The sequence below is a fragment of the Centroberyx affinis genome, unplaced genomic scaffold, assembly GCF_046629955.1.
Source record: "Centroberyx affinis isolate AG114_WGS23_722 - 3 ecotype Tasmania unplaced genomic scaffold, CSIRO-AGI_Caff_v1 ptg004473l_1, whole genome shotgun sequence".
NCBI lineage: Eukaryota > Metazoa > Chordata > Actinopteri > Beryciformes > Berycidae > Centroberyx > Centroberyx affinis.
The window spans coordinates 28,283-39,062 of record NW_027282132.1 but is presented as its reverse complement, the minus strand read 5'-3'; the positions used below and the strand labels follow the sequence as shown (position 1 = coordinate 39,062).

The window sequence follows — 10,780 nt, the reverse complement described above, 5'->3', positions numbered from 1 at the left end:
AGGCCAGTTGAATTCCAGTGCCAAATTAGCACTTTTTCATCAGGCATCATTCAAGAAAACACAATATTCACAATGTTCCTTACAATCAGTGCCTTGGGACACAATGCTTAAGCAAACTGAACTGGCCTGATTACACATTCAGAACAGTTGCTGGAACTGTGCAGTCAGTGCAAACTAGAGTCCACCAAATAGCATGGAGTTATTTGGGCCAGTGCAGTACAGGTGCAGGTCAGGGATGGGTTGTTGGCTCATAAGTGCATCCCAATTGGTAATTGTATATTTTAGGGAAAATAAGTTTTCCTGCCTGCTATATGGTCTACTTCCATAAACCAGGGATGGGTTAAATTCTCGTGAAAGGATTAAAATAAAAATATTAATACTGAAAAATGTTGGCAATGAGAAGGTTGACAACCAAAATATTAGACATAACTGAGAATAAATCTTTTACCATTGGTACTGTAAATGATTTGCTGTTGTTATTAGTAGACTAAATGGACCAAAGATGACATTGTGCTAAAATCTTTTTGGGAAACCCAGCTCAGATCAGGTCAACACTACTGTATAAAAACAGTCCTAGACTCCTGCATAAGTGCCATTGTAGAAGAAGGGCTTGTCTGTCACACAGTGACCTACGACCTCTGGTGTCCATCTCTGAACCTGGGGCTTGCCATCCTGGCCCGGTCGGACAATGATTGTGCTTTTGGATGCCAGTGAAGGGTCCTCGTCAAAGAAGTTGAAGGGTCGAAGGAAGAAGCCCACTGCATTGCCGGGTGTTGCTGTGTTTGGGATATCTTCTGCGTGAGGCACGTGCAGGAAGCCTACTGTCACCCAGGCGACCAGGTCCTACACACAGGAGAGCAAACATTACATTAGCATTTTTACATTTCGGCATGTAGTAGGTGATTTTATCTGCTCATGATAAGTGCAAATGGTAGAAAAAGTCAAGAGAGTCACCATGATTGTGAGTTACCTAGTATCAGCAAGGCAACCAGAGCTGAGAGACCGATTCTTTTGGGGGGTGCCCACTTTAAACCCAATGACCTAACCACTCTCAACCACATCATCCTTCCCTCTAATGTCTGAGCCACGTTTCTAGGTGTGCATCCGAAGTAGCGCAAGTGAAAGTTACATCAGATGAGGTCTATTGGTAGCTGAACCGTAACTCGGTTGAAATGTTGTTGGTAGAGCAAGAATATTGAACTTTGAGTTTTGAAGTTGAATCCTTGTCCAGCACCAGTGAAGGTGGATGTGCATATATATAAACTTTGGTTTACTCATTATTCATAGTCTTTCATTATATCACCACATGTCCATCTTGCTAGACAAAAACCATGTGATTGTGATCAAAGAACTGGCGATTGTAATTGAAGTATTGCCACAGCCAGTGAACTGTTTGTGGCAGTACTCCATACTGGCAGGAAATGCATGCCACATCATCAGAAGACTATGCTTAGAAGATATGATCCCAGAAGTGGAGGCCAAAAAGGGATAGGGCTTTTGATCTTGTCTGATTTATCATGAATTCAGTGTTATGTCATTCCAGAAAAATAAACACTTCCCTCATTGTTTTTTGGCCAAGGGTCAAGGGAACTAAAAACCCTGCGTTCGACAAAAAAAATTAAATTGGAATAATGTTCTGAAGTAGACTGACTGTGGACTGGACTGTTTTTGATTTTTCAGAGGAATGAGCCCAGTTGAGTTCCACTGGCATTGTGGACAAAAGTCAACAATTTTGTCTCTAAAATGCACAAATGTTTCTGGATGGACCCTATAGGATTTGCACCTCATGGTAAAAACAGACTTTTTAATATCCTGAACTATTCATTAGCCTACGTTACCCACTTAGAGTTAACCTCTGCATTATCATCTGGGCATTTGTTAATATGGTGGTTCATTGCTTGATGTAAACTTTACATATTATAGAGCCACTCTTAGGTTGCATGTTTGCTGAGAGTCCCTGCCTGAATTAAAATGTATCTCTTGGCTGGGAGGGATTCTTTTTGGTTGACTTTTGCAGACCCAAACTTTCATCTTCCACAAGCATATTACTCACATATTATCTTACACATTTGTGTGTTTTTACGTGAGCATGTGTGTTAAACATGAATAGGAGATGTCTGTGCATGTGTGTGCACATGAACATACTCATGTGTAGGGCTGCAACTAACGATTATTTTCATTGTCGATTAATCTGTCGATTATTTTCTCGATTAATCGATTAGTTGTCTGGTCTATAAAATGTCAGAAAATGGTGACAAATGTCGATCAGTGTTTCCCAAAGCCCAAGATGACGTCCTCAAATGTCTTGTTTTGTCCACAACCCAAAGATATTCAGTTTACTGTCATAGAGGAGTAAAGAAACCAGAAAATATTCACATTTAAGAAGCTGGAATCAGAGAATTTTGACTTCTTTTTCTTAAAAAATTACTCAAACCGATTAATTGATTATCAAAATAGTTGGCGATTAATTTAATAGTTGACAACTAATCGATTCATCGATTCATTGTTGCAGCTCTACTCATGTGTCAATATATTTGTCTGTTACAAAAAGTGTACCTGGTTGACTATATCTTCATTATTGCGGATGTAGTCCTCGAAGGACACCACAGGTTCCCAGGGATCGTTCTGGGTGTAAATGCTACTGCTGGTGGCCTCACTGTCTTTATGCCGAGTCACAGCCAGAGGGTATCTGCAGAGAGACAGTCCATCAGCAAATCAGTCAGTCAAATCATCTGTCATTATGATAGGTGACAGGCAAAGGATACATACAGAGAAGCAATGCATTAATCTATCAGTCTATGTGATTTATGAAAGGTTCACTGCCAGAGAGCAGAGAATAATGTGTCAATCAAAATCGCTGCGTTAGTCACTGTGATACTTTGTTGACTTACTTATGGCAAACAGAAGTTTTGCTCATTTGCTGAACTTCTTGTATTAGGCTTTATTTCATTCTACATTATTAAAATAGTGATCTCCTGCTAGGTGTCAAGGGATCTGCAGTTTTCCTGGAGCAACTTAAAGAGCAAATCAGTCAAATCAAATGCAGTCTTTTGGGGGGTTTTATTATGCATACAGTACATAAAATTGATGCATCGACAAGTCCTGTCTCGGCAAGATAATGCCTTTTATATAATTTGTATGTAAATATTGTATACATTTTATAGGTTAGAGTGACTTTTTGGTGTTTTTTATGTTTATGCTATGTTATTTCTGCTATATAGAATATTCTATATAATATACATTGTATGTCATACATGCTTTCTGGCCCAATATGAGGAAAAAATATTTTATTACCTGGACCAACTGATGCCATTTTCCTCTCTCCAACCTCTCGGCAGCACACTGTGGGCGTGGGAGTTGAACTGAATACGGTAACCCTTTTCATGCCCCCACTTATTTTTCTCATTGGGGTTGTAAAAGTGCACGTAGCGGGGGAACTTTTTGCCAAAGCGGAAGGCAGCAGAACGCTCCGTCTCGTGCTGTGTCCTGTGGAGTTTGGATTGGACAATAGAATTCTTCGGGCTCCAGGGATTGGTGAAGTTGACATATTTCAGATCCATCGACTCAAAGCTGTTCCCTCGACCTGAGAAACAGTAGAGGCAAAGAGTATTCAGCAGAAGTTGGTTGTCAAGTTTTAAGCAGTTTCTTGAAATGTTTACAATTTCCATCGTTTTTCAGTTTTCAGTTGTTTGTCAGTTCTCTAAAAATTCAATAAAGCAAGTACATTTTCTTAATTCAAAATCACCTTACATCCAGTCTATAACAAAATTATTGAGAATTTTTATTGTAGATTTCAGTTTCACTTTACATTTTTAATTGAATGAATTGAAAGTGAATGTACCCTAATCCTGTTCTCTAATCCCTTTAATTTGACCTCTTATATCAAGGTTAGGATTATTGCTCAGACATGACAGACAAGTTTTACAAGACTGAGATAAGTCATTAACTTATTATGCATAGCACAGTTTAATTGCCTTAAGCATACAATTTCAACAACACATTCTTTCTGATATGATGTGCCAACACCTGCTCTGTTATGATGGGCCAAAGTCCAGTAAGCCATCTTATCTACACTTCCACCACATTCCATGTGGTTTTGTGCTTTCCTTTACCCTAACACTTAGATTAGTTGTTTTATTTTGACACCAAAAACACACACAGTAGATTATTGGATTGTAGTTTATAAGATAATTAGAGTAGTCTCACCACTTCCCTTTAAGCATCCCATTGGAAATACATTTGTGACCTATATTGTCTTATCCTTGATAGTTTTTGAAATTAAGGTGTTCATTAAGGTGTTCGATATGGTTTCCACTGAGGAATAACATGAAAATAAGGTGTCTGATATGGTTTCCACTGAGGAATAACATGATTTCCACTGAGGAATAATGTTACATATATTGCTTTCTCTGAAGTACCAAATATAGTCAATCAATCAAAAGAATTAGTATAATTACAATTGAATAGTTATTTTATTAGATTACACCTAAGCAACCAGGTGGTTGTACAGTACTACTCACCAGCAATATCCAGGTCCACTTTATAATGGATGAGGTGTGTGTGCAGGTTGCCAAGCACATAGTTATACACTTTGGTGCCATAGTTTAGGCCATTAGGTGTAAAGAAAGTGGCGTGGATGTATCCGGTGGCGCTGACCTTTGACTCCATCACCCCATTCTGGTAGAAGTGGAAGTCCCAGATGTAATCGTAGTTGTAAACTGTTGAGGTCGTCCGTACCACCAGCACAGTATTCTCCAGCCCCCCCCAGAAGTTGTATCCCCCCTGGAAGTTTGAATTGAAATGCCTTCTGAGAGGCATCCCTGTGGTCATCTCAAAAATACACAGCGCGTTTTTGTAGCGCACAGGTTTGTCTGTGTCGTAATAGTGGTACAGGTCCACAAAGGTAGCAATTTCTGGGCAGTCGATGCCAGGCGCTAGCTCGTAGGTTGAGGTGCCCATTGCCCAGCCAGCATCCATGTACTTGGTTTGCATGGCAGCAGGTGTATCACCAGCGTAGAAGGCAATAGCTTCTTGGAGGCTGATCTCGTAGGCGATCCTTTCTCCATTAAAACGAAGGTCAAAGATTTGAAGACCAGCAGATGAACGCACACGGTAGGCAAAAGACCATCCGGCATATTCAACAAAGTTGCGGTCAATGTGATAGCGAGGTCCCTGAGGCTCCACCAGCTTCGGCCCATGGATGTCTGTGGGAGTGTTGCTGTGACCACGGGGAATGTAGGTGGAGTAGAGGTCATTATCGTCGTGGTCGGGTAACTTGGCCTTCTCCACGTCCCCCACTTCGTATTTTTCCACCAGCTCCTCCACGCTATCAAAGTACTGGCTGTTGTACCAGACCTTCTCAATAGTCCACTTTTCTGGATCCAGGTCTCGGTGGTTGACCAGTACCTCAAATCCCACTGGGTGGATGAAATAGCCCTCCACAAATTTCTGCAGCATTATCCAGCTTCTCCTCTCACCTGGACCCACCCCGCGGGGGGCTATGTCTGAGAATGTCAGGCAGCGGTCAGTGCAATTTGTGAAGGAAAACCCTCCTGTTGTCTCAAACAGGAGCTTGTGAGCCTTGGTTGAAATTTTCTGTAGGATTTCGACCATGTGATCATATTCTGTAGCAGAAATCGGCCGCGACTCAAACAGGATGGGCCTATCCCCCTTGAAGTTCTTGACTTCGTGGGACTTGGGAGATGGCAGAGGACTGACGATGTATTCAGTGATGTTGGGCTTGGTCTGGTTCCCGAACTGGACCACCACTCGGGCCTGGCGTGGGGGTTTGGCCTGTCCGCGGTCCAGGGCCCTCAGGGCTTCGTGCTTCCTTGGCAGGTGGAGTTCCATCACGAGGATGCTATTCTTCTTCAGGGTCTTGCTACGAGCATTGGTCAGTCCCAGCTCTGGAAGACCATGAAGGTAGGCCCGGACAGCTTTCATCTCACGAACTGTGAGGTCAGCAAACATGGGGGCACCATGATGAGCCCAGTCTCGTTTTCCTGAGGCACCACAACCAGCCAAGGTGACCAGTAGCAGAGGATAGAGAAGCCTCATGGCTGCGTTTGCTGAAATACAATGAAAAAAAATATTCAGCATGGATTTAGTGCTGTGGAGAAGGAGAAAAACCCCTATGCACAGGCCACGCTTCACTTGAGTGAATTCACTCAGTTCACTTGAGTGAACTTTCATTATCAACAAGACATCCCATTCCCTATTCAGCGACCATAGAATATATAAATTGTGCTCAATTGTGCTCACTTGTAAGTAGCACGTTGCAGAAAGAAGAGCTCTGATCCTACTTCTCCACAATTCACAACATCCACACTCTCTACATCAAATAAGAAAGTATGGACTAAACAATTCATATCAAATGTTTTTAAGTCTGTTCCTCAGATTTGCTTCCCTGTCATAACCTGAAGAAAGTGTAGGGCTGGGCGATATGGTTGAAATCAATATCACAATAATCATAAGGATTTTTTTCGATATTGATATATATGATGATGGCTCACATCAGCGAAATCACGTTAAATAATCAAATTGATGTTCATCATATTGAACCGAATGGTAATATTTGGTGTGATGTCAAACTAAACTGAAATTTTCACATAATATTCCTACCATACTTAATTTTGTCTGAGTTTCTAATTAAAAATTAGCTTGTTCTCATCAGTTCAGACAGCAGAATTATGTGTCTCGATATCCCAAAATCACCATATCATCACAATATAATCCCACTGAAAGACGATAAACGATAATATTGAATTATCGTCCAGCCCTATCAAAGTGTATTTTATCTCCTTCAGTAGAGCTGAGTATTCCAAGGGAAACGTTTTGCTCACCCTTCTTTCTCTTGTTCTCGTCACAGCTGGAAAAGCAATCCTTCTCCCTCCCCTTTTTACCCTATTCGCTTTTAATATAACAATCTCTCCCTACTTCTCCACAGGGGGACAAACAGTATGCATCGTCCTCTGGTACGTTGGGGGACTCACAGCCAACATTGTCCTTTCCTCTGCTCTCTGTTTAACGTCCGACCCTGTTTACGTCGCACACTTATCATGTCTACGCCACGTTATGTTGCACTCTCAACCAGCCCATCATTCTATTTGACACTTCTCATCAAATCCTCGTGCTAATTTGAATTTGTCACACACTTTGGCATTCACTTAATTTGCTTTTATAACATGCTTACATAACAGCATTTATGTAATAATGTTGTGATACATGATGTACTGCAAGACTTTCGAGTCTTGCAGTACATCAGTAGTACATCAGCAGTACAATACTTCCCTGAGAAATGCCTCTCTGTATCTGCAGCAAAGAAACAGACCAAGCTACTATACCTGTGGTATGCACTTCAAAAACTTAAGTATCCTCCTGCTGCAAGCCCTTTGTGAAACAAGGTTGCTTTGTCCAATGCAGCTCCAACCCAGCTGTACAGTACTCCTGCCTGCGATGGAATAAAAGTGTCGTATGGAAACAGGAAACAATGTGCTGCTGCTTGTATTTAACCTCCTCCTTTGCAGAGGCGGAGGGTGATTGGCCAACAATGGGTTGTAAATATGATGAAATAACAGGTGCTCTCTATAGATAATTAATCCTGCAGATTGGGCTTCAGTGTAAGCAATGCAATTTATTTGGAAACTTTGGAGAAGTGTAGTGCTGTAATTCATGGAATAGGTCAAATATTTATCCTGTCTTGGGACAGGCATTGAATTAAGTGGAATTGATGTAAAGCTGGAAGCCTTTCAATTAAAGATCATCATGTAAGATGCTACCTTTTGAATCCATATGATTAGCTTGTTATAAATATAATTTGCATGTATGGATTACTAATATTTTCAGGGTCCTGAAGAGATCAAATTTTCTATTTTTTTATTTTTTATTTTTTTACTGGAAATGAGACCTGATATTGTTTCCCTTGGTAGGCAATGTAAATGATCTTGGAACCAAACCACTGAAAATGCATTGCAAAATGAATAGAAATGTATGCGTGTGAAGGATAAAATTGAAATAAAGACTATTTCGCCATCATCCGATTCAGTGTTCTCTTTAATGATGCATGCAGCATTAAGAGAAGTACACAGCAGGAATGGTGCAGTTCTCTGAAAGGGAGTTTCTTTAACAAGGCCAAACATCTAGACAAAGCATTGTCTCATGATCACACCACTGTCACAAGAAATGTACAGCGCTTGGCATTAACACTTTTATGAGCATGCCTAAACAACAAAACTCAACTTTCTGTCATTAGTTTCACATGTTTCACAATACTCTAAACACATATACTAAACCTAAAGCAAAGACACTTCAATGAGAAAATACATTGTTCCTGCACCTAACCCCCAATTACTCTGTTGGAGCTGCTCAGTGGCTAGATCAGCAGCAGAACACTGGATGCAGTGTCGTGCTGAAGTTCTTTTTTTTTTTTTTTTTTTTTCCCTCTTTCATAATAATGTTGTAGAGGACAATAGATTTTGATTGATGTTTCACAACTTGCAATAAATCTATTGCGGCAAGGATGAACTTTACCCTTTAATTTCCTTTAATTGTCATATCATATGAGGCGCAGTAGGCAATTTCATGTGGTATGTAAAAAGGTGTAAAAGGTTTCAACACTTGAGGTGTGGAATGAACTACAGTAGCTTACAACTATTACTTCATACTCCAGTATTTTAATAATCTGATTGACATTCTTACTATAATATGTTGGGCAACTTCTTCTAGTTATATATTCTTAATCTGAATATATGAAGGTAAGAATTAGCAAAAAGTGATATCAAAATCTTGGTTGAGAATATCACATGCAATGTCTCTTGGTGTCCACAGTACAGTATGTGAGTACAGTATGTGTGTGAGCATCAGTTGTGAAACTCTTTAAGTTGCTGTTTATTCTTGGCAAATAAAGTGTTTCTGATATCTGATTAGGCCAGAAGTATTCTTACCTCATGTTCAGACAGGATGTGAGGTGAAATTTTGACATCTTTATTGACTTCTTTTTGTAAAGATGAAGCATGATGAGACAATGTAGATTACTTGAAACTATCTTCAAAATTATATGTTTATATTCTGTCTTCTCTGGGGAATGTAGCTGTTATAAACTTATTGTGCAGATGTCAGTCTGTTATTGGTCACAAATCCCCAATAGAAAAATTTACCCTCTGTAAATACTAGCTGGGGGAGAAATTTACAGGTACCTTGAGTCCTGCTTGAAGCTGATTGGCTTTTGCTTTATTGTGTCAGGTATATTTATAGCGTATTACCTTCCCGCCTCAAATCTCGCTGGCTAGAGCAGAGTTCGATATGACTCCTTCCATTGATTTTGTATGTAAGCACCTTTTATTTATTTGTTTTGTGTTCTGAATGTAAGGTTAATATTATGATTATACATACTGTACATTTTATTTTTTTCTTCACTGCTTTCTTTCCCCCGCACCTCTCACTCTCTCTCTATTCCGTGTGTCTCTCTCACTCCCCTCCCTCTCCCTGCTTCCCATAAATGGTGAAGCAATGGTGAACCAACAGAGTGATTCAGCTCTTCGGAATCCCTAATAAGATACAAAATGTCTCCACGGCTGTTACTGAGAGCCACAAGCCAGGTGTACTCGGAGGAAAAAGCAAAGGAGAAATCAATAATGACACAGGATTTTGCTTATACCAAAAAAGCAAACCCTTGTGACGACAGTGGCACCTCTTTCCTTCTCCTCCTAGCTCTGGCCAAGGTGTACTGTGGTGACAGCTGTGTTTGAGCCTCCTCGCTCCTGGGTCAGGAGGTCAGACGTAGGATATTGGTGAGTCTGAAAGCCTTTGGTCCCCGTGTCTATTGACACGCTTCATTGAATAAACGCCCCCGCCATCCTTCCCGAAACGCCTCTCTTTATAGGATTAGGCTCTGACAAACATCTCTTTATCCTGCGGGTGAGGCTCTGTGCCCCCCCACCACCCACACACGCACACACTCATCACCACTCATCCCTCCACCCCCCTTAGAGGCCTCCTCACCTACAGTGTCCTGTACTGTTTGATGGGGCGTGGTCAGAGGATGTGTCCGTCACAGGTCCGGTGGCCAATGCCTGCCTTCCCAGCTGTGACCTTGGCACTTGCATCCAATGGCAGTGGCTTCAGATGGTACTGTACATCCCAGGAGTCACCCCCCGCGTTTAAAACCCTGCACCAGGGGCACCCGTACCCCCATAAGGCAACACATCACTTCACTGAGGACCATATCACAACCAGACAGAACGAAAAAGAAAAACAGTAAAAGGAAAAGGAGACTAAAGACACAAAAACGTTTTGACATATTTGACATATCGAGTAACAAGCCAAGGAATTTCCAAAAGCACTTCTAAGGTAAGTGTACCTTTTCTTAATTGCAGTGGCAAGATGGAGTGAAAAAAATGTAGAGAAATTGGGGCATTCAATAAGTATCCGTTTGGTAAATGCTTCTGGCACATACAGTACAGAAGACTCTATGAAGACATTACTAATCAATATTCTAATTGGTTATATAAGGCCCTCTTATTATGCTGTAATCTCATTTAGTATTGTTAATTGTTATCAATATTGAAGAATGTTTACAAACCAAAAAAAACAATTACCCTGAATACCCCGAATAAAAGCAACATTCATCATTTAAAATCAATGGTACAGTGTTGAATTAGAAAATATGAATATAAAATTGTAATGATCTGTATTCATGGGTTATGGAGGAGCTATAACGGATTAGAAATGAATATAATGTCTTATTTAAGTAAAGAGTTACATTTTAACCTTTTTCTTCCAG

General features: G+C 40.6%; 1 protein-coding gene across 1 annotated transcript; it reads right to left on the bottom strand.

The window, feature by feature from the left end:
• Positions 1-573: 573 nt before the first annotated feature.
• Positions 574-6,057, bottom strand: aoc1 (amine oxidase copper containing 1). Its single transcript, XM_071544143.1, has 4 exons — positions 4,521-6,057; positions 3,295-3,583; positions 2,557-2,689; positions 574-843 (listed from the first exon to the last, which is right to left on the bottom strand). The coding sequence occupies exons 1-4, from the start codon at positions 6,055-6,057 to the stop codon at positions 574-576; spliced, it is 2,229 nt and encodes a 742-aa protein (XP_071400244.1).
• Between the last annotated feature and the right edge of the window lie 4,723 nt (positions 6,058-10,780).

Excerpts from the sequence above, each read along its gene's own strand:
- aoc1 (XM_071544143.1), bottom strand. The coding sequence starts at position 6,057 with ATGAGGCTTCTCTATCCTCTGCTACTGGTCACCTTGGCTGGTTGTGGT. Across the intron at positions 3,584-4,520 it reads AGTGGACCTGGATATTGCTG|GTCGAGGGAACAGCTTTGAG; the intron begins GTGAGTAGTACT and ends ACTGTTTCTCAG. Across the intron at positions 844-2,556 it reads ATGAAGATATAGTCAACCAG|GACCTGGTCGCCTGGGTGAC; the intron begins GTACACTTTTTG and ends TCCTGTGTGTAG.